This window comes from Perca fluviatilis, chromosome 7, assembly GCF_010015445.1.
Source record: "Perca fluviatilis chromosome 7, GENO_Pfluv_1.0, whole genome shotgun sequence".
NCBI classification, from domain to species: domain Eukaryota; kingdom Metazoa; phylum Chordata; class Actinopteri; order Perciformes; family Percidae; genus Perca; species Perca fluviatilis.
The window spans coordinates 271015-295506 of NC_053118.1; the positions used below are offsets into that span (position 1 = coordinate 271015).

Below are 24492 nucleotides of genomic sequence, written 5' to 3' on the forward strand. Positions count from 1 at the left end.
ACGGCGAGTTTATGAGTTCGCCACTTGTAAGAGACACGAGAGAGAAGCTCATGAACGAGCATGTTGCTACTGGTTGCTACGACAACACAAACCAACTGTTGCTGGTGTGCATGTCCATCGTGATGGCATGGGCCAGTCAACGCGGAAGAGCTGAGCTCCATGTTTGCTTAATGCGCTTTTGAGCAACTCTCATTGGAATGTACGGGGCTTTCCGCCAAACACTGTATCCAGTTCTCTTAATAAATCCATGTTTCAAACAAGCAAAGTGGCAGTTGGTCAAGGCCACACCCACACCCCAATTAAAACAATCCCAAGGAATGCACATTTCCAGGCTGGAAGTCCTTTTGTTTTCCCCAGGAAAGCAAACTCCGCTCCCCGACTTGAACGCGCTGTGTTTATGACAGTTCTTTAAGTAATAAATGGAAAGCATTAAAAAAATAAATAATTGTCCACCCTTTTTTGTGCTAATCTGAAAATTAATCCGATCCGTGACTCGTGATCCGAACTGTGAGTTTTGGGATCCATTGCACCCCTACTATCTAGCTTTATTTATGTCCCTTAAATTTCCTTATGTCACCGGGAAAATTTGAGTAATAAAAATAGTTTGTTTTCAGATCGTTGTTGCTGTTCATCTTCAAGGTCACATTATGCTTTTCTGTGTTTTCTGTCACATCTACATTGTTATAATTTGGGACTTTCATGTTAAACGTGGCCAGAACTTCAAATAATGAGGTAAACATATTTTAGAGAAATCCCCCATGAGCTAAAACGTTCAGATTTCCAACTGTTCTGAACACTCCGGTTTCAACAGTTTCTAGTTTTTTCTACTCTCGGCTAAGTGTTACGCAACTCTAAGCCGGCTTTCTATGATTGGTCATCTGCTCCAGGTACGCAGGACTGGAGTGTTTTTTGTCTGTTTTTTTTAAAGCCACTACGGTATTAACATTCTCACATGTAACTACATGCTAACGGCAGTAAACAATGTGACCTTGGCTGCCAGTGTCGTTAAATTCACCCCAATTCGGGTTCACATTACTCCTGAAACATTACCGGTGATATAGTATTTGGTTAAAAAGCCTTTATTTGCGATTTTTTACTTTAGAAATCATACCTGCAAACTAGTCGCTTTTCTGTGTCATCCACGGGAATCGTGTAGATCTGAAGTTTTTATTGAGGGCAATCTAAACATCGCCACATGTCACGCTAGTTAACACTACACTCAAAAGCCGGTAACGCTAGCCTACAGTTAGCTAGCAGCTGGAGTAAACAAGGTTAAACTGCTGATGGCTAAACGGTGTAAAAGTTTGTCTGTATTTCACTGGTGAGGAACCAGTGGTTGTTTTTGTCGTTTAACAGTAATTTACTGGTGAAATAAGTTATTGTTATAAGTTATTATTACATTTTTAATAATCGTTTAATTTTGACCCTGTGGCCTTAGCAATAAACAAGCTATTCTTTAATGTAGCCGACTGTCGTTTTTGTGCTCCTTTTTAAAAAAATAAATAAAAAATATATATATATCTATATCTCTTTTCTCCCCAAATTCCGGTCTTTCCAGACTTTACTGCTGGGACATGTCCGGTTGTGTAATATTTGGTTTAGAAGCCTCTATTGGTGATTTTTCACGGTACAAAGTCCTGCTATATACTCCGTTGCAGTAGCTCCAGCTTCAACTAGCTAGTGAAACAACAGTGGAGGTTCCAGAGATTTTTTTTTTTTGACATTAAAGCATGCAAACATTTTCTAGTACGAACACAAAATACAAGTATTCTCCTGAAAATGCTATATAATAGTTGCCCTTTTAATACGATTTACTTGTGCAACTGCCATTGTGATTTACAGTAGACGCTATCTAAATTGCTGCTGCGTCAGAAACTGGTCTGCCAAGGCGAAGCATTATCCCACACTTCCTCCTGTTTGCCATTATCAGCAGAGGACGGCCTGGTTCCTGTCACTGTTGATCTTACAGACACATCGGAGCACACTCAGAGCTAGCTTTTTCCAGAGCATCTCAGGGTTTTCATTGGTGGACGGAGATGGCTCCGTTGAATCACGTGACCCAAGTATGGAATGTTGGTCATATGCGTTGGTGATAACATGAGAATCACTATTTGTTTTTGTGAGTGCTGAAATCACGATTCTCTCATGCTTCTCAGGGAAAGCGTTTATTTTCTTCTGTAACCAAAACAAATGATTGCTATTTGCACTTTTGCATTTCTTGCCTGTAAAAGTGTCCTACAAAAAAACAAAGCAAACATATGGACTGATATTAAACAGCGTTTATTAAAATACCAACATGGTCAACAACATTTCTCCACATTAAAAAAACAAACAATTGCCCTACCAACCTATGATCCTTTTTAATGATTAATTGTGCAGCCCTAGATAACAGACCAGACTTGCCGTTTAAATCACTTTAATGTGATATCGAAATTGAAACCCACATTGTCTTTACTTAATACATAGCAAGAGGTTCTGTGTGTTTGATTTCCTGAAAGGTTTGGTGGACCTTTTTATCAATTATACAGTCCTCCAGCATTGAAATGATCTATTAAAGGGACACTCCTAGTACTGCTATAGAGCAAGGTTTCTACGAATGAATCCCTGTTAAGTTTGTACTTTGTGCACATGGAGATGCTTGTGCAATCCACAATGCAGTCCTGCCAGAAGTTCAGATTAGTTTAACATTAAGCATGTTAAGACATGTTACCCATTCTGTTTCGCTGATTGACGGTTTGTGGCAGTGACTTGAAAAGAAAGAAAGCAATGCACCAGCAAAGGCAGCGGAGACCGCAAACTAGGAAACATAAATCTAAACAATCTAGGGCTGCACGATTTGGAGAAAAAGTCATATTGCAGTTGGGATCTACAATACATGCGATTGCAAAATCATGGTATAATGAGTCTACTTGCTTGATTATCAAGGAAAATGCACAAAATACAAAAATATTGAAATGTGTATTTCTCAACTTTAACATACAAATGTGATCAATCACGGTTTCATGTTTATTTAAAAGTATCAGCTTTACAAATTAGGGATCGACCGATACGATTGTTGGCAGCCTAAGCGGGCAGAGAGAGAGAGAGAGAGACGGAGACGGAGTATGGACTGAGGTGTTCACGTGCTACAAAAGCGTTCTTTGATTATGAAGCTGATTGTTACTGTACGACTCTCTGGTTCTCTGGTATCTGGCTTCAGCCTCCTATCTCAACCGAGCTGCTGCCAAAATTAGACCCACAGCAAAAAAATCTACCGGAGAGCCAGAGAGGCACAGCCGTGGTGTGTTTGTGATTTAATCTGTAACACCGGTGTTGTCAAGAGTTTATTTCCCAGTGGAACAATTTCCTCACTGCGGCATCCTTGAACTACAACCAGAGAGAGGCGACTGCATCAGAGCCAAAGTAACACATTTGGTATCGGAAATCGCATAAACAAGCGGAATATCACAGCCGATAATTATCCAATCCCCTAATTACAAATGTTATATGAGAAATGAAATGCATTTAACTTGGCTTAGGAAGCCTTGTGGAGAGGAGAGCATAATGAATAATGTTCCTCGTCTTTCAGAACTGCAGAAAGTGATTTGATTTATTGTCTTAAATTGAATGATGGAAAAAAACAAAAACAAAACAAAGCGAGGCATAACTTTTAAGAATGTTTCTGAATGGTAAAACTATGCATTTCTGTTTTATTGCATTCACAGAGTGGTTATTGAATTTTAATATTAACATATATTAAAATCTCTTCTTTTTCTCTCTCTTCTTTTGCCTTTTCCCACAATTTTCTTTTACTCTCCAGGTTCTGTTGCATCCGTTTCGCTGCAGGTGACCCCCACCCCTTCGCCAAAATCCGGCTATTAGATGTGACCACGAGGTTGATCAGGAGAAGCCACCATGTCTTAAACGCAGACGGGCCCTCTGGAGCCCTGTCCCCCCACCCTGGACCCCACTCCCCCATCCACCACCTCACCCCTTCTCCCAGCCCCATCCCACTCCCAGACCTCCCTGCACATGTGAGGGACAGGCTCCCCAGCCCTGGCTCCCCACTGGCACACCCCTCCCCTCCCTCCTTAGAGATGAGCCTGCAGAAGCACCAGCACCAGTTGGGCGGCTCTGACCGGGACCTGCAGTCCACTGCTTCCTCCATCTCTCTGCCCTCTGTGAAGAAGGCCCCCAAGAAGAGGCGCCTCTCCCTGGCCTCTCTTTTCAGACGGCGGGTTCGCGAGCCCAAATCCGGGCGCCAAAGGTCCCGAGAGCTCCAACAACCCGGACCTGTAGGGCTCGGAGGGGTGGATGGCATCGCCAGTATCGAGAACATCCACTCTGAGATGTGTAATGACAAGAACTCTGCCTTCTTCTCCGTGGCTGGGGCCTCCGCTGCCTCCGCTGCTGCTGCTGCCTCCACCTCTTCTGCCTCAGGGCCTTCTTCCTCTACCTCCTCCTCCTCCAAGGCGGGGGGCGGGACGGGGGCGGAGCTACTGGAGTGCCCGCTGTGCCTTCTGCGCCACTCCAGGGAGAGCTTCCCCGACATCATGACCTGTCACCACCGCTCCTGTATGGATTGCCTGCGCCAGTACCTGCGCATCGAGATCTCCGAGTCGCGTGTCAACATCAGCTGCCCCGAGTGCTCGGAGCGCTTCAACCCTCACGACATCCGGATGATCCTGGGTGACCGGGCCCTCATGGAGAAGTACGAGGAGTTCATGCTGAGGAGGTGGCTTGTGGCTGACCCTGACTGCCGCTGGTGTCCTGCACCGGACTGTGGGTAAGTAGTGAATTTAAATACACAGCACACACAGCCACAGTGACACTACACTCGGCTGCAGCTCACACTGATCCTGTCATATAAGCCGTGGAAATATCTTCTCTCAAAGCAACAGATGTGTGCCTGTATGTCCAGGGTGCCTCAGGTTGACATGCTGAGGTAGTTGTATGTGGTGTGTGAGATGGAGTGGGGTACGTGATTCCCAAGGGAACCGTCTTTAATGGGAATAATGTAAGGTGACGTAAAGTGGCCCATTGGAAGAGGAAATTAAAACGTGAATGGGAAAGAATACAGTTTTTTCAGTCAAGTTCATCTAGTCTTCAAAGACTTTATGTTCTATTAAAGTAATAAGAAAATCCCTTACACATGTACTGTTGCTTGTGCTTGTTTTAACTAATTACCATATAGCCTCATTTCCATGGCATGGTTCGGCTCAACTCACTTTTGGTAGCAGTGTTTTTCTCTATTTCGTTTTCCACTGCGGATAGTACCCTCTCAGTGTAGGCGGGATTCTCAGCTGATCGCCATAACAGCGCTTCATGAAACATCAGTGATGACATCATCTTCAACATTTATATGCTCCCACTAACTCACATCTTGGAAAACAATCAAATATCTATAACCAGGGTGTGATTTGTGGAAAAAAAAGCAGAGGGGGGGATGTTTTTTCATCATGCACAACAAAACAAAATGTGCAAGAATTAAATCCTCCCAATACCATGGATGTAGTGCCACTCGGGCAGTCATGCCAGAACACCAATTTGTGAACTTCAATATTTAATGTTTAAATAAATAAACAGCGCTTTTGAGCTGGAGAGCAGAGTTCACTTCGCGGCGAAAACAAAATACTTTCGCCGAGGAAACGCTCGTGACCAACTGCCATGCTTCGCTCGTTTGAAAGGTATGATGTCTCTCTCTCTCTCTCTCATGGGTGGGCCAAATTCTCTGGGCGGGCAAAGCAGAGAAAGGGGAGGTAACTTTGCCCTTTATGACCTCATAAGGAGCAAGATTCCAGATAGGCCCATCTGAGCTTTCATTTTCTGAAAGGTACCCAGGGCTCGGTTTACACCTATTGCCATTTCAAGCCACTGGGGGACCATAGGCAGGCTGGGGGAACGCATAATATGTTAAAAAACCTCCATAAAGTGAAATTTTCATGCCATGGGACCTTTTTAAATCGACGCTGTGGCTACATACGTAGGTACGTGGAGATACCGACCCTACGGCGGACCATCACCGTAGCCTGACGTGCACCTCTCGAAAAACATGACTACACGTCATGGCATTTCACGTCGCTCGGCCGTGGCTTGGTAGCGTTCCCCCGACTCATTTCCTGGTTCTCTTTCTCCATAAACATGAAATCAAGGAGAGGGTTAACTTTTCCTGCTACAGATTTCCCACTGTGGTCAGAAAGAACAGGGGAGACACTTTGTTTCTCTCACTATGAGTCTAGAGTCACTACTCACTCTGAAGATAATCACCGGCACTCTCTCACTCACTCTACACACACTCCCCACGCACACACACATATGCCGGCCCTGCTATAAAGAGATCCACGCACACACCAACGCGTACGTATAAACTTCAGGCCATTTACGTAGGCTACAGCGAAAGCTCTGCGTGGAGCCTCCGCAGAACCATAAATCACACTTAAAGGAACACGTCGACTTATTGGGAATTTAGCTTATTCACCGTAACCCCCAGAGTTAGACAAGTCGATACATAGCCTTCTCATCTCCGTGCGTGCTGTAAAGCTGTCTGACGGCTCCAGCGGCATCAGCCCATCACAGAACAGGCAGGTGAATGGTTCCAGTAATCCTACTGCTCCGAATAAGTGACAAAATAACGCCAACATGTTCCTATTTACATGTTGTGATTTGTAGAGTCACATTATGTACAAAAAACAACGTAACATGAGACACAGCCGTCTTCTATCCGTAAACAAACCGGGAACTATATTCTCAGGCGGAAGAATATAGTATTTGGGCGGAGTGATATGCTCGCAGCCTGTCTGAGATTATATTTCCCGGTTTGTTTACAGATAGAAGATGGCTGTGTCTCATGTTACGACACGCGTAATGACTCTACAAATCACTGTAAATAGGAACATGTTGGCGTATTTGTCACTTTTGTCAACGAGCAGTAGGCTAGTTGAACCAGTTACCTGAAGGGTCTGTGCTGGCAAGCTTATGACTAGACGATCGAATAACGTTATGCTGTAGGCGAAAATTGTATCGACTTAATCTGAAGTTACGATAATTAATTCCAATAATCGGCGTATTCTTTAAGAACTGCCGCTGGTAGTCGGAGTCCCGGGGCTCATTAGTGGCTAAATACAACCGGCCGCTCTGATTTTATTGTTCTATGGCCCTATAGACTGTTACAGACACATTACAGCGCTTTACTTAGTTTGAAATAGCCTACTTCTATTGTAGGTATAAAATATATTGGTCTATTGGTACATTATACTGAAAAATAATTCAGCAGAGGCAGGGATATGTATACCAGAATGGGGGAAATCACACCCTGTCTATAACCATAATTATGCAGACAACATGCAGATTTACATAAAAATAAACCTAGATTATTATGAACCAATACAGTCACTGAATAGTGCATTGGACAAATTAGTGATTTGATATGCCAAAATGTTCTCCTATTAAGGATAAAACTAAAACACTTACTTTTGGTGCCAAAAAGGATTGATCAAATGTGGCTCAGGGCTCATCTTGGAGCACTAATGTTTAAGGCCTCAAACAATGTCAGGAATCTTGGTGTAGTTCTGGACTCAGACCTAAATTTCCCAAACCACATCAACAGAATTACAAAATCAAAATCAGCCTACTACACCCTTAAAACATAGCTAGACTTAAAGCATAGTAAGACTAAAGGATTATTGTTGCTTTGGCTTCCTATGAATCAAATAATTGATTTCAAAAATATTATTATAGATATACAAAGCACTGAATGGTTTGTGGCCAAAATACACGTCTGATCTGCTGCTCTGTTACGAGTCATCCAGAGCTCTTAGATCATCTGGGACAGGCTTCCTCACCATCTCCACAGTCAGAATCAAACATGCAGAAGCAGCTTTCAGCTCCTCGGCACCACAGGCCACCCAAAGATTGGAAGAAATAGCTTAAGCCCCAGAGGGTTAAATACCTTATTTCTTTGGCATTTTTTGATATATTGTTGTATTAATCTGACACTACTAAATAGCTGTATTCTACTATCACTGGCAATGTAGTTGTTTATTATCTAATCATTCAATCATACACATATTTGAGAACTTTGTTTCCCAGAGTCTCTGGTAGGAAGGATCTGTAGTGTTGCCCTGGTATAGAAAGAGAATACTGATGGCACAGTTACCTTAAAGTATGACATACCTTTTCAGATTAAGTGTTATACAGAAAGTGCTGTGATCTAAACCGATCTGATGTTTTGTTGCACCAAAGCCGTGGTCTCTCCAGTCTTCCGCAGTCCCTAGTCTGTGTACTATTTAGTGCTGGTCGTTTACCGACAATGATTTGAAATAGGATTGACATGTCTCTGCTATTCCTCACCGTCTGTCTGCATTCTAGACTCAGTCCTCAGTAGAGTAAAATGATCTACAGCGGAGGAAGTCTCCCAGGCTCTCCATGGCTCTGTGATTGAAACTTAATCTCGGGTCAGTCACAGAGGGGCTGGGAGGCTTCTGCTACACTCGGATACAACTACGTCACACACTCCAGGGTTTCCCTTTAGGAAATTGGCTAGCCAGTATTTTGCAGCTGTCATCTTTGAACAGCTTAACTTTTCTTATTCTTGAACATTCTCCTTGTTAGCACCTTGCTTTTGTCTCCTGTCTGTTGACTGAAGGCATCATGCATCGCATCACCTCAGCTGTCACTCAGTCAGAAATGTGAGGATTTGCTCTGCTGTTCTGTGTCATGTAAATACACATGCAATTGCAGAAGACACAGGGGAAAACAGGCAGACTGACAACAGCTGTAAATTCTACTCCAGACTCTGTTTAATACAATAAAACAGGTTAAAGTACACAAACATGTCCTGTCCAGATCCAGATCACACTTATTATGTTATTTACTAGCTGATGGTCTGGACAACAGTCTCACATTAAAGGTCCCATGGCATGAAAATTTCACTTTATGAGGTTTTTTAACATTAATATGAGTTCCCCCAGCCTGCCTATGGTCCCCAATTAGCTTGAAATGGGTATCCTACTCTGCCTTTGAGAAAATGAAAGCTCAGATCCACCTTGCCCCCCCCCCTCCCCTCTCTCTCCTCCTCAATAGCTACAAACAAAGAAATGGCACATCCTAAGGAAAGCTCATTGTGGGACTGGCTCTAGTGGCTGTAATTCTGCACCAAGGCTGAATTTCGGGAAAGAGACTTCAGCTACAGTATTAGGGGACCACTAAGACCTATATAAAAGAGACTTCAGATACAGTATTAGGGGACCACTAAGGTCTATATAAAAGAGACTTCAGATACAGTATTAGGGGACCACTAAGGCCTATATAAAAGAGACTTCAGATACAGTATTAGGGGACCACTAAGGCCTATATAAAAGCATCCAAAGAGCACCATGTCATTGGACCTTGAAATATACACTACTGGTCAAAAGTTTTAGAACAACCCAATTTTTCCAGGATTTTATTGAAATTCATGCAGTTCAATATCTTATTGTACTCTGAAATGAAAGAATAGAACAAATGAACAATTTAAGTTAAAAAAGAAATCATGGAATCAATGTATGAACCAAAATGTATTGGAAATATTTGACTCATCAAAGTAGCCCCCTTTGGCAGATACAATAGCTGAACACACTCGTGGCATTCTTTCTACAATGGAAATCAAATATTCTTCAGAAAGTTCTTCCCAACTCTGTTGCAGAAGTTCCCATAAATGTGTGGCACTTGGAGGTTGCTTTGCTTTCACTTTTCTGTCCAGTTCATCCCAAACCAGCTCGGGGTTTAAGTCTGGTGACTGTGCTGACCACTCCATGTTTTTAAGCTTACCATCTTTTGCTAAGGTAGTTCTGGCATAGCTTGGACTTATGTTTTGGGTCATTATCTTGCTGTAGAATGAACCCCTGACCAACTGGGCGCATACCAGAGGGTACTGCATGGCGCTGCAAAATGCTGTGGTAGCCGTTTTGGTTCAGGGTGCCTTTCACTCTGTACACATCACCGACCCTGGATCCATTTTTATGGCAACACACTACTTTCTGCAGTACAATACTGTTCAAATAATGCTCACGAGGGTATGGTACCACAGTGTGAGCCAACAATACTTTTATACAAACGGAGGGGGTTGTAAGTAATCCAGACAAGTTGGAACACCTGTGGGAATTGGTAGCACCAACTGTCAAAGCTTTATCAACCTCCATTGCTGCAGAACAGCTTTACATTGTTTATTTCTTGTTCCCTGAAAAATGCCTTTTTGTAAAATTCTGAAATGTACATTATTTTTCAGTTTTGGGTAACCTTACTTTTTTTTAACCTCAGGCAGTTCACCACTTACCTTTGTACCATTTCAAGCTATTCATTGGACTTGAACTGCTAAAATTTCAATAAAAAACTAGAAAAATTGGGGTGTTCTAAAACTTTTAACCCGTAGTGTATATCCATTGCTGTGCAAAATTGCAATTCTGCCCTTATCTCCCCTTGTGGTTTCCAAGTATTATTACGTGAAAATTAATTGTTTCTTGTGAATTTAGTGGTGGTGGCGGCAGCCAGTTCAGACGGTGTCTACAACACGAAAGAAAGATTTGTTTCTCTAAAAAAGGGGTTTCTTAAGTGAAAATAGAAAGGCCTTCATTTGAAAGTGTGCACTCTTGTCACCCTGTCGTTATCAATTAAGGATGAAGTTGTCCACATCACCACTGGGAACCAAAAGTCCATCATGGGACATTTTTACATGATCATATGCATTTGCCTGAGGACATGCTCTCATACGGTCAACACAGTGATTGAGGATGGACAAAGCATCATCAGTCATGTCAGGAGTGTACTGCATCCTCTAGATGGATCACAATGCTAATGAGAAGAGGGAGACAAAGTGGTTTTCTAGTTTGCCATTTTACAAGTTCATTACTATATACGTATAAGATGATGGATTAGGCTGCTAACATAGGCCCCAGCTACATTTTCTTTAAAGGCCCAATGTGTAAAATATTTACTGTAATAAATCCAAAAATGACCTAAATTCGTCATCAGATATTAAGGAAATACTATCTTTTCTGACAACAATGCTAATGCCAGTATTTTCTCCTTTTGAAATTTCCGTTCCGTGACGGAATTTCTGTTTGTGTTTTGGCCTGTGTGTTATCAACTGCCTAGTTTAACAGCCAGGACGGGTTGCCAGATATACCTGTAAAAACATAAACCCAGCGCGCTACAGCTGTAAATTGGGAAGAGAGGACCGTGAGTTTGCAGTGTGTTTAGCGATTCTAAGCCAATAAAGTGTTCAGTCGGGGGGAAAGGACGGCAAGATACTGTTATTTTTAGCGGTTCCTACCGTAATTCTAAGCTGAAAAGTGTGTCTGTCAGTTGGGTACAGAGCTCCGCGTGAGCACGGGCTTCCATGACTGTCAATATAGCCAACATCTAACGTTAGCTACTCCGCTGTGCTGTGGAGTAATGTCTGGCTATGTGAGACAAGCGTCTAGCAACATTGTTGTGGATGCTTCTTCAGCGCGCTTTGGAGGAGGGTCTGGCAAAGCGAGACTATGGATGCTGCGGTCTCAGCCTGGCAACCTCCATGAACCACGAGTTTCTCCAGTATTTTGAATTTGTACTGCAGTAACTATTTTAGTAACTATGGGTCAGCTGTCTTATTTTTTTGTCTGCACCTTTATTGTATATGCAACACTTTTACTTATATATGCATCATTTGCTTGACACTTAGATTTTTGTTACTTTTATTCCCCACGGTTTTAATTTGTACAGACACCAATCTCTCCGTTTTTCCTGTAACCTTGGTGCATTTAGACTCATACTGTGGTGTCATTGTGTATGAAATCTTAACTTTTGCCTATGTTGTCTGTCTTCTACCAGGTATGCAGTGATTGCTTTCGGGTGTGCCAGCTGTCCTAAGATTACATGTGGCAGGGAGGGCTGTGGTACAGAGTTCTGTTACCACTGTAAGCAGCTGTGGCATCCCAACCAGACCTGTGATGCAGCGCGACAGCAGCGAGCCCAGAGCCTCCGCCTGAGGACCGTTCGCTCGTCCTCCCTCAGCTACAGCCAGGAGAGCGGAGCTGCAGGTCGGCTGCTCTTCTCTTTTTCTGTTTATCCTATGCATGTCTGTCAAATCACTCACACTTTGTTAAACATGAGCATCGATTATAGCCAGTACATTACCACAAGTGGTGCATAGATGGTGCATAGTTCCCCTCTAAATGGGAGATGGATTGGGAATATAGGTTTTGGTAGCATATGTCAGAATGCAGTGGAATGTGCCAACAGTTTGTTCATTTTGCCTAATTGTAGGGCTGTTATTCGATTAAAATATTTAATCGCGATTAATCACATCATTGTCCATAGTTAACTCGCAATTAATCACAAATCTTTTATCTGTTCTAAATGTACTTTAAAAGGGATATTTTTTAAGTTTTGAATGCTCTTATCAACATGGGAGCAGACAAATATGCTTGCTTTATACAAATGTTTATTATTATTGCAACAATTCAAAACAATAACAAATACTGTCCTCCAGAATAACCTCACATGCTCAAAAAATAATGCTGATATAGCATAATATCTAGCAACAACAGATAGGCATATTGACCTGACTGTAACATTACTTTGTAATACTAACACAATGTATTGTCCCTCTTTACTCTTGTAAAGGTTAAATAAACATCCCATTTTTCATCCATTCACATCGACAGTACATGAAAATAACTTTACTCTTGTCAAGAGAACCATCTGGAAAGGCTTTGAAACTGAACGTGCCATTCAAAAGACCCTTTTCTGCTCAGGGAAGCTTGTTTCTGCTAGCTATCCACAGCATTACTGCTGCATCGCTTCCTGATTTCCCAAACTACGGAGCACCCTGAGGCCCAAATCACAGAACACCCATGCGTTAATCGCACGTCAAACAAATTTGTGGCGTTAGAAAGGAATTTCCCTTATTGCGTTCATTTTGGCAGGCCTAATTAAATGCTTTAATAGTTAGAATTGTCATGTTTTTTCTCACCATGATGACGTTTGAAAGATGTCACCTAATTGACCAGGCCTAGATTGTTTGATAGCAGAAGTGTAACTAGTGAGTAAAACTATATATTCCACCTTACAATCCTATTCTCTTTCTATCCTATCCTTCTATTCTGCCTTCCAGCTGATGACATTAAGCCATGTCCGCGCTGTGCTGCCTACATCATCAAGATGAACGACGGCAGCTGTAACCACATGACCTGCGCCGTCTGCGGCTGTGAGTTCTGCTGGCTCTGCATGAAGGAGATCTCAGACCTGCACTACCTGAGGTCAGTTTGTCAACACGCATACACAGATCTTCATACACAAAGATCCAGTTTGGATGGATTTTGTAGTTTTACCTGTGGATATGAGTATTTTAAGACACATAAAGTGATTGTAATTGACATAATGCCCAGGCAAATAAAACCGATTTGCTGTTGTAAAAATGTGTATTGGTCACTTTGCTCCGGGGCTGCCAGAAGTTCTGCTGTTAGGTTGTTACACCTCTCAAAGTTTCTGACCTGGCTAAATTAAAATAAAGTAGTTTTGGAACAGCCATGAAGCTAGCCAGCACACTTAAAGTGATACTTTGTCGATTTCAATCCAGCTCTGTGTCATCTTTGTGTGGGCAGTGTGTTTACGAATGCTGTTTGGTTCCCTCTGTGGCGCCAGTGCACGAGCTCGAACCAGCCGAGGTCTGCTGAAATCCAGCAAATCGACAGTTTCGCTTTATGTGGTGGATCTCGGCAGACCACCACTGCTCTGCTCAGCTGGGAGCTCCATGGAGGGAAGCCACACACACTGCCCACACTGCCATGACACAGAGCTGGATTTAAATCAGCAAAATATCTCTTTAAGACCTTAATCTCCAGTCCACAGGGAGAAACATTTTTTCGTCAGTTGTGTATAACAAGGGATGAACATGCTGAAGACCTATTACAGTATAGACTAAATGAACGATAAATACTTAGCTTAGCATCCGTTGTTTTGTTTTTCTTAATCTTTCTCCTCTACCTCTCTCAGTCCGTCAGGCTGTACTTTCTGGGGGAAGAAGCCATGGAGCAGAAAGAAGAAGATTCTTTGGCAACTGGGAACACTTGTGGGTGCCCCCGTCGGCATCGCACTCATCGCCGGCATAGCTATCCCCGCCATGATTATTGGCATCCCTGTATATGTGGGAAGGAAGGTAAGGCTCTGGTGACGCATTCATGTGCAGTAGTCTGGAACATATTTAAGTTTTCCTGCTTGTAGTTTTCAATACCTGGATGAGGCAGAACAATTGGTGCTTTACATGCAGTTTAAAAAAACAATTATATTCGGGTTAAGGCAATACTCCGATTTCTCAAACGCCATGTTAACACCTTACCCCGGTTAAAATCCGAGTTTTCATACCCCGGTTAACAGACCTAGAGAACTCCTTCAGTAACCGGGGTATTCCTTCATATATACACCTTAACCCGGCTATGATCGGTTTAAGCGTCTGCGCATGCTTTAACTGCCACTTGGAATGTTTTTTTAACCGGAAATAATCCGTCAGCGTTGTGAGTTGTAGTCGTTGCTATGATACCATACAATAAAACAGCGATGCCCAAATCAGCGGGCCATCGGCAGCAAATAGCCTGCGGTCCATCTGTTTTACTCCCTGACGAGGCAGCAGTGGACATCTGGACATGTCTCGGCAAAAACGTGGAGGGACAGAGCAGCCCCCGCTGGCTAAGGTTAATGTTAGTTAGCTAACGAATTTGGCTTGCTAATTCAACCCGACACTGGTCACAGATATAACGTTAATGAGCCAAACAAGTTGTCAGTCATCTGCCGAGAACACTGTGCTTTCCTACTCTGTGACTTGTGGAAATTAAGAAATTAAGTTGTCAAATTTTACTAATTTAGTGGCCGGTCAGTGTAAATATTACTAGAGACAGTATAGAGGATCTTTGTTATTTTGTAGGTCAACCGGAAGAAAAAGCTAGTTGTGCATTGGCAGAGTGCAGCCTACTGTGCCATAGGTAGAGTTACTCCGTCATTCTTCCCATTCGTCCCCGCTCATGTATACAGGGAGAAGCGGCATAACCCGGTTATTCACCTAACCGGGCTAAGGCCATACCCCAGTTACTGCTGTACATGGAAACGCACTGAGTGTGTTCAGGTTTACTGTTCAACACTTGACTGTATTGAGCTGTATGGATTATTATGAAGGCACGGGGTTTCATTTGGAGTGTTGCATTTAGATAAAAAGAGTTAAATATTTGCTTTGCTTTCCCACAAAGCATACATCTACTCTAAAGCACTACCATTTCAGTTGTTACCATAGTCAGTGTTACATAACTAAGCATTAATCACAGTTCACCAGTGGAGGAAGTAAACGCACTGCATGGCCAGAAATCATCACTGCATCAGTCAGTAACTAACTTATATTTTAAAACTAGCACACACATTTTCATGTATTTTTCTCTGGCTCTTTAGTTTTCTTGAAGTCAGCTGAGGTAATTTGTCAGTAACCTGCCCTGTGTGTGTATATACACACAGGGCTCGTCAGTCCAAGTCTGTTCACTAAGAATTTGACATTACGATCAAATGAAAGTATTCAGACTCCAAAATTCCCCTCTGAAGCCAGCCAAGAAGAAGCCAGAGCCAACAAACTTCTCTTCCCTGACAAAAGCGGAGCACATTCAGCAGTGATCACATGACACATGTGAAACATCTGAGCATGAATCACCTGCATTCCACATACTCTGGATAAATGTTCAGTCTTGGTATAAAATCTGCTTCCTGGTGAATCCCTACACCAGGGCCATGGCAGTTTACTTGCAGCATGGTCACATGTCATATCAGCTGCACATTGTCACTGTTGACTGACTTATTAAGCAGATATGTTATGGTAGTTTGTGGGAAGTAAGTGGGAATGCATACAGCATTGTTTTTTTCCACTTAAATCTTTATTGGCAAGAGTTTTTCAACATTAAATTAAACTTTAAAACTACATTTTTCATAGGTTATGCCTATTTTTGAGGTCATTTATACAGTAGCTCCAGTGTTGCTGTTTTCAGTCTTGTATAATGTCAAAATGTCTTCCAGTTGTGCTTCTTTCCAGATATATCGTTTTAACGACTTCAACAATTACTCATTTCCCCACATTCCTCCTAATAGCTTTTTTATTTTCTATTGATAGAATTTTAACTCTTTTGAAAATGTTTCCCAGTTGCTGTCAGACCTGTTCACATGCCACTTTTCACACTTTTCTTTACATGTTTGGATCTATTCTCAAAATCTAGCCAGTTGTGGTATAGTGGCTGGTTACTACTGGTGGCACTCTGTGGCCTCACTGTAGACTGAAGAATTTGTTTCCCACTCTGGCTTGGTGGTTGCCATGTGTAAAGGTATTGATGTTGTTACCAGAATGACTTGCAATCAGCTCTTTATTCGTTCCAAAGCTATGCTCACTCTAACATAAAGTGTGCACTGAGGTGTGAAAGAAAAACTTAAAAGGGAAGAAATTGTAGGCAAGCTGGCAGTGGGTTGTTATAGGCTCTGTCTGAGTCCAAGTTAATGTGCAATGAAGCTACACCTGAGCACTTGATATAGCTGCACCTCTGAGTTAATGTGTAAGCCCTAGTGCCCGAGAATAGTCAGCAAAAAGAGAGGGGAAAATCATTAATCCTAATTATATGAGCCTTCTACTCAACCAAACAATGTTGAATTGGCACTAACATGTAACTAACTAAGACTAACTTTCTGTCATATTTGCTGAAACTGACCCTATGTTCCAGTAGAACTACATGAAGCAGGTCATTTAAAATAAAATCCGGCTCCTCTGGCACCACCTACAGCCTGTAGTGTGATTTGCAAAAATCATGCACACACATTCATTCTCCCTTGTGGGGGGAGGGGCTTAGGAGACAGTTTTGGGCTTTAGCGGAAAGGGGAGGGACAGAGAAGTTGTCGATGTTCAAATTTGTTGGCTAAGTCCTGGATCTTAACAATCCTACCTACAGCACCTTTAACAGGTGTTCACTTCTAGGGCTGGGTATCGTTCAGAATCTTTCGATCTGGTGCCAATTTCGATACCTCAGTTTCGATACCGATTCCTAACGATACTTTTTTCGATACCATATGTTTTAAAATCCATTTCAACATCAACAAAAATACATTAAACACAAAGCTTTTATTTTCCACCTTAATTCAGAATTCCACCTTAACAATCAAAAGAGTTATCAAAATTAAAAAATTCGGGTAAAACTGCTCACTCAGAGTAACATTAATAAAAGTGCATTGCCTTGCAAGCTCAGCCTGTCAGTCAGTCATCAGGGCAGAGAAACCACCGTTGTGGCTGCTTGTAAGAGGAAGTGTAACGTCAACAGCACCGCGACCGCTTTCGGCTCGCCATTAATATCATATCGCTGCAAACGCTGTCTGCGTGAAGTTTTAAAAAACTGTAACCACACTAGAAACCAACCGTGACTCTCTGTGACTTCAACAAAACTGCAGACAGTTTACTCCGTCCGCACCTCTCCATGTGCGTGTGTGTGTGTGTGTGTGTGTGTGTGTGTGTGTGTGTGTGTGTCGGTCGAAGCTCCGCTCTGTGTCAATATGCAGAGAGGACAGATAAGCTTGCGCTTACGTGCTCAGACGCTTTTGGAACCGAAATTTGGCACCGAAAGATAAAGAATTTTTCGATACTCATAGGATTGGAGTATTTTTTTCGATACCATAAAAGTATCGACGTTCGGTACCCAGCCCTATTCACTTCTCTTCATTTGTGTACAGTTAATAACGTTCCCTTTAACACTTTTATAGCCGCTGATGGTAGGCTCTGCTGTGTGTTGTGTGATGGTTGTAAACTAACGGCTGACAGTTGGACCCCAACGGAAGAACCACAGACAGCTCCGATGTCGTCGATCATGTGTTGCTAACAAGCCTTTCTGGATCTGAGGGATACAAGCCCGGTCTCAGTAAAAACTATTCAATATAAAATGAAGTAACAATCAAAGCAAACTTCCAAGAATGATTCCTGTGGCCAAGCTCAACAACTATTAAAAATAACTATGAAACAACTTCTAACTGACAGTTGATCAACGGTACAGGATCAAATACTTTAAACGTTACAAATGAATTCACAATTCACACAAAGATACTATTTACACAGATGGATAATTACTCATAGATAATTACTCTGGGTGTACTGCCTCTCATTTAAACTATACATTAATATTTACAGGTTTTGTCAATTTATATTACAGTACACACACACCTGAGGGATACAAGGAATATGCAATGTACAGTGAAGCTACACTTGAGCCTTTGATATAGCTGCACCTCTGAGTTAATGTGTAAGCCCTAGTGCCTGAGAACAGTCAGCAAAAAGAGAGGAAAATCATTAAAGCTGTAGTGCGTAACTTTTTGATATTAATAAACGTCCGTTACATTCAAGCCATTGCCAAATGATTTGCTAGAAAGCTAATTAAGACTCTCAACTCCACACAACTCTCTGTATGTCTCAGTATGGCTACGTTCAGAAGATTGTGGCGTCCGGCGACTTTCCCGCGCAGAAACTCGAGTGAAGATAATGACCTCTTCTGAAGAGTCAATCGTGCTTTTTTAATCCTCCGTGTCCTCCTTGGCTTCTAGCAGCTGCGTGATCACGGAAGGCTTGTATCATGTGGACACGCCGGCAGTTTTGTTGTCATTACTTAGAATTCCTCATGGGGGAGACAGAAACTACGCACTATAGCTTTAATCCTAATTATACGAGCCTTCTACTCAACCAAACAATTGTTGAATTGGTAGTAACACTGCACTGGTCTAGCATTCTTCTTATGTGGGGACTTAAGGCCACGGCACTAGAGTCAGTTCTCTGGTTGGAATACGAGTTATGAGAAGTTAGACTCTCATTGTTCCCCTTTTCTCTGTCAGATCCATAACCGCTATGAAGGCAAAGATATCTCCAACCACAAGAGGAACCTGGTGATCGCTGGTGGAGTCACTCTCTCGGTTATTGTGTCTCCAGTGGTGGCTGCAGTCACTGTCGGTCAGTTTTTTTTACAACATCGCCTTCCTCTTTTCTCTCTCTCTCTGTCTCTGTGTCTCTCTGTCTGTGTCTCTCTTTGTCTGTGTCTCTGTCTTTTGTGTCTTTCTGTATCTCTCTGTCTCTGCCTCTGCTCTAGCTCTTGGCATGGTAGAGGATTTTTGTTGACATATCCACATTTTATTTATTTATTTTTCTCAGCACCTTGGTCTAACATGTCCCCCGGTGTCTCTCTTGTCTCTTTCTCCCCTCAGGCATTGGCGTTCCCATCATGCTGGCTTACGTCTACGGCGTGGTGCCCATCTCGCTGTGCCGTAGCGGAGGTTGTGGCGTCTCAGCTGTGAACGGCAAAGGAGTTCGCATAGAATTTGACGACGAGAATGACATGAATGTTGGCAGTGGGGCTGCTGCCACTGGTAAGCTTCACTGCCCCCGCCACAACCCCCCCCCCCATCACCCATTCTGACACCTAAAAGTGACTTTATGCGTTCATGCCCAAGTCAGCAAAACAACACAATTTTCCTTTTGCTGACTAATCCACTACTGACTCCCTGTCCAAATGAAATCTGCTGCTAGTTTCACAGTAGGGCTGCACGATATGAGGGAAATATGCCATATGGGATGACGTTGAATATCGCGATAACGAATATTCCTTGCAATACATAAACCAATATTAAAGTGTGCTCAGTTCCACCTTTCTGCTGCTTTCAGTATTCTTCTAAAATAAAACAAATTGCTTGTTGAATTTAAAACGAATAAAAGGAAATAAAAAACATTCTTTTATTGAACTAATTGAACATTGAATTGCACATAAAAGGCACTACTTAAAAAAAAGTGAGTTACATTTTAATTAGCAGTTTTCTACAGATATTTCTTTCAACTCGCACAAAAAAATCTGTCTAGCATGATAGGTTGCAGCCTTTCGCGATACGTATTTTGCGCTAGTTAATATTGCGATGACGATTAACAAAAAACGATATATTGTGCCGCTCTACTTCACAGATGTAACATGTTCTTTCACATTTTCTTTTAGAAAAAAATGTCCTTTTTGTGCCTCTTTTGTGAGACCAGAAGCCCACAGCATCATAGAAAATTACCCTTACTGAAGTTTTGTAAACTTTTTAAATTCCATCAGAGATTTCTAATTTATCAGACTTAGTACTGCCTTTTGTTCCTGATTGGGATTAATTGAGATTGACATAAAAACAAAATTTTTTTTATCCCTTATTCTTCTATTTTTAAATGTTATTTGATGATGATGATGATGGTACCTTCTGTGTAGACACTACATCAGTGGCAGACACCAGGAACAACCCCAGTATAGGCGAAGGCAGTGTTGGGGGGCTGACAGGCAGCCTGAGTGCCAGCGGCAGCCACATGGACCGTCTGGGGGCAATTAGGGACAACCTGAGTGAGACCGCATCCACCACGGCCCTGGCCGGAGCCAGCATCACCGGCAGCCTCTCTGGCAGCGCCATGGTCAATTACATCAACAGGTACTGAAACAGCAACACATGCCGTGGGATTGAAATGTTGTATGCAACGCTGGACTTCACGGTGCTTTCCTACATTGTCTAACCGCCCCCTCCCCCTTCCCATGTTGTCAGGCTAGAGGTGCAGGCTGACGTGCAGAAGGAGCGCTGCAGTCTGAGCGGTGAGTCTGGCACCGTCAGCCTGGGCACAATCAGCGACAACGCTAGCACCAAAGCAATGGCTGGATCCATTCTTAACGCCTACACGCCGCTGGACAGGTGAGCATCCTTCACTCAGTATCTGGATGATGGCGTTCAGTGGCAGCGTCGGGCTCTGTGTAGCTGGTGGCCTCCCAAAAATCAATAATATGAAACACATTGCAGTAAAATATCCAGTAAATATACACCTGTGATCACATCATGCAAATGTACTGATGTGATCAGCACTTGAGATACTGTTACTTGGCAGAAGAAAAGCACTCTAAAAGATAAAATATTCATTGGGTTCTCTTTATTGATGATGATAATTTAGTATTTTTTACAGGAGCATTTTGCGCTTCAATTGATGATAAACAACCTCCAAACACAATCCTGTGTGTCAAGCCTAGTGACGTCTCTTCGGAGTGGCAAACTCTTTTGTGGAACACCTTTTCCTTTTCAGGCTCATTTCTTAATCATGCTGCACACAAACATCCACACACGTGCACACCCACGTACAGTATGAGGGATAGCGTAGCCATGTTTGCAGATGATCTGGATCGGCGTCTTATTTGCCTGATAACCGATAAAGTTAATGAATTAAAAAGTGTTCTACTTTGGCTCGGCTACAGCTCTGTGTCTGTCCCTCTGCTTCGGTTTGACTGACCACTGAAGATTTTCGTTTTATTGTAAATGCACATTGGTTCCAAATATTGGTTACCTGTTTAATTAACTACTAATAATCGGTAGCTGTATTAGTAGTTAATGTGTATATATAAAAAAAACAGTATCAGTCGATCCCTACATACAGTATATAAAGTCCTTTTCTTAATTTCTTTTTGACTTTTTTTGTCTCATGCTTCCCCCTTCCTCCCACGCCCCAGAGATGGGACCAGTATGGAGGTCCAGGTTGACATTGAATCCAAACCGGGCAAACTGCGGCACCACAGCGGCAGCAGCAGCGTCGACGACGGCAGCCACGTTGGCCGCTGCGGCTGGACCTGCCCCCCCAACGGCTGCACTTCCTCGGAGGGCAAAGGAGCGTCGGCCAAGTGGGCCAAAGAGGCGTGCTGCTCCTCCTCCTCCGGCTCGGGGGGGGGCAAGAAGAGCAAAGGCAAGCTGCGCAAGAAAGGCGGCGGAGGCACCAAGATCAACGAGACGCGGGAGGACATGGACGCCCAGCTGCTGGAGCAGCGCAGCACCAACTCCTCGGAGCTGGACTCGCCGTCGCTGAGCGGCAGCCTGCCGTCCGTGGCCGACTCCCACTGCAGCCACTTCTCTGAGTTCAGCTGCTCGGATCTGGAGAGCACGAAGACGTCGTGCAGCCACGGCTCCGGCGGCGCCGGCGACTACCACACCCGCTTCGCCACGGTCAGCCCCTTACCCGAGGTGGAGAACGACCGCCTGGAGACCTGCCCTGCCGCTTCGTCCTCGTCGCAGGGACCCTCCCCGACCTCGTCCCTGGGCCGCGGCGCAGAGCTCGGCCCGCTCGGCTTCATCACCGAGGAGAACGTCGGCCTGGTGTGCCCTGCCGAGCTGGACTCTCACAGCAACACCAGAGAGCTGCTCAAAGAAAACAACAACAACCACCACCAACCACAACCACCAACCCAAACCCAGCAGCAGCCCAACAGCTCCTGTATACACACGGAAATATGAAATCTCTATACCTTAAGTGCTGCACAGATGCTGTTTTTAGTTAACATCTTTTCCTCCACTAAGTTTAGTGCACATATGAAGTCACAGCTTACCTGCAAGTTCTTTTTGTTATTCCCTTGTAAAAGGGACATGTTATTTTGGGATTTCTGCCATATATATATATATATATATATATATATATATATATATATATATACCCTGAGGAAAACGGATCTGTGTACCCCGCTGACTGTCAGAATGTGTTTTGGAAGTACCAATAGGTTTCCAAAGCGCAGCCACGTGAGAAATGTTGTGAACGCTGGTGTTTCTCCCTGTGCGACCCGCAGACTGCGGACACCTTTTTTATTATTTTTAATTTTAATTTTTTTTTTTGGGGGACAGTTCCCTCGCTCGCCACTGATTTGGTCGCTGTCCTATTGATCTGTGTAGGTTAAAAATGAAACCACTGTGCCAGTTTGGCTTGTATTTGGCTCTACAATGCGGATGCAACACCATGCAGGAATCTTAATGTCACAGCTTTAGGGACCAGGCAATATGAGTCACTATTTCCGCTATTTTTTTTTTGTCACCAAATGTATTAGTAACAGAGGACCCTTTGTGTTCTTTCTGTATTTATTATTAGAGTTTTGTTGTCTTTTCCAGTTTGAAATTAACCCTCAAATAAAGTATAATTATAAGGCCTGGGCTCAACATCCTACATCATTTTAGCACTAAAATGAACACGTAACACAACTAAGATTCTCTTCAGATGGATGGACACACACATCCCTGTGTAGTCCCACTGTCGGGAGGTGATATTTGACCGCTCTTTTGCAGCTTGGTAACCACGGAGTTTAGTGTGTGTTTTTAGTGCTAAGATGTCTTTGGAAAGCCAGGCCGCGTAAAGTTCTGTGGATAGCTTGATATGTTGGGGGTGGGTGGGTGAGGGTTTGATTTGAGAAAGGTCTCTGGAAGGCCATGGTTTTCAAGATAATGCTGAAAGTCATTATAATAACCTTAACCAACGGGTTGGTCAATTCTGTGAAATTGTATAAAGAAAATGTTTTGTCCTGTTCAAAGGTGATTTATTCAGGCTGATGGTCTCGCCTCGCTGAGAAGAGAGAGCTTTGATATCTTTCTTTGTTAACTCATGGTGCCTTCAAGAAGCGGTTTGTGTTCTCCGTTTGTCTCTCTCTCTCTCTCTCTCTCTCTCTCTCTCTCTCCGCTGTGTCTTCAAGACTCCAAACGACGACTCATTATAGGTTGCAGAATGTCTGTCTGTGTAGGAGGGATGCTCATTCACACACAGGACATACTGTGGTAGAATTGGTAAATGAAGACTTTTCAATTGCCTACCAAAGACAGCACTCAGGCTCTTGTTAAATCTTATACCTTTTTGACTTGTCACCTGTAGACACAGTATAGTGAATCCTTTTTACACCGTAGGGATGAATGAAGACAAGACCCAGGATTATACAGGCATTCAGACTGCTGTTTTGTACATGCTTCACAAATGCTACGCAAATAACTGAGGCCGCGGAATGGCCCGAGGCACCTGCACTGTTATCTGTGTTTCTTAATACATTGATGTTCTGCAATGCACAAAAGTTAGTAGGGATACACAGGTTGGTTCTGGGTTACCTTCCCTATTGATTTATCCTGTGATCCCGGTTTGTTTTGCCAATCGGTGCTTCTGAGCAGACTTAAAGCTAACTTCAGTTTTCAACTCTTTATTTCAGAGTGTTTGCTTAAGCCTGTCTTTAGCGCTCGGTGGTCGGCTTTGAGGCCGCCGAGACGGCTCAGGTGAACCTCTACCAGGTAGATAAAAGCATCTTGAATGGTATTTTGACCCAGGTCTGTTACTGAATGAACACTGAGTTTGGTTTGGTGGATAAGATTACATGCTGCAGTCCTCCTCGCATTAAAGCAAAATGTTTTTGTTCTTCCTCCCCGGTTCGGTTTCTCATTCTTCACCAAAACTCCAGTTTCTTGATCCTAATTTGAACACTAGTGCCAGATATAATTTGTAATTTGTGCAGAACGGCATAAGGTATTTGTATATTTGTTTGGTAATTTGCTTTACTATATGCGTGTAAATGCATATCAGAAAAATAAAAAAAATATAAATGAAATGTTGTCCCGTCCTCTGATTTTCAGGATAATGCAAGTACTGTAAATAATTAGGGTATTCCA

General features: G+C 43.0%; 1 protein-coding gene across 1 annotated transcript in view; it reads left to right on the plus strand.

Moving 5' to 3' along the window:
* LOC120562125 (E3 ubiquitin-protein ligase RNF19A-like) overlaps positions 1 to 24431 on the plus strand; it is a 43416-nt gene extending 18985 nt beyond the window's left edge. Inside the window, exons 2-10 of the mRNA XM_039805640.1 lie at positions 3800 to 4765; positions 11827 to 12035; positions 13112 to 13256; positions 13993 to 14155; positions 18880 to 18994; positions 19246 to 19407; positions 20274 to 20487; positions 20599 to 20742; positions 21546 to 24431. Of these exons, the coding sequence (XP_039661574.1) occupies positions 4077 to 4765; positions 11827 to 12035; positions 13112 to 13256; positions 13993 to 14155; positions 18880 to 18994; positions 19246 to 19407; positions 20274 to 20487; positions 20599 to 20742; positions 21546 to 22320 (2616 nt within the window). The 5' untranslated portion in view covers positions 3800 to 4076 and the 3' untranslated portion in view covers positions 22321 to 24431. The remainder of the gene's footprint in view (positions 1 to 3799; positions 4766 to 11826; positions 12036 to 13111; positions 13257 to 13992; positions 14156 to 18879; positions 18995 to 19245; positions 19408 to 20273; positions 20488 to 20598; positions 20743 to 21545) is intronic.
* The last annotated feature ends 61 nt before the right edge of the window (positions 24432 to 24492 follow it).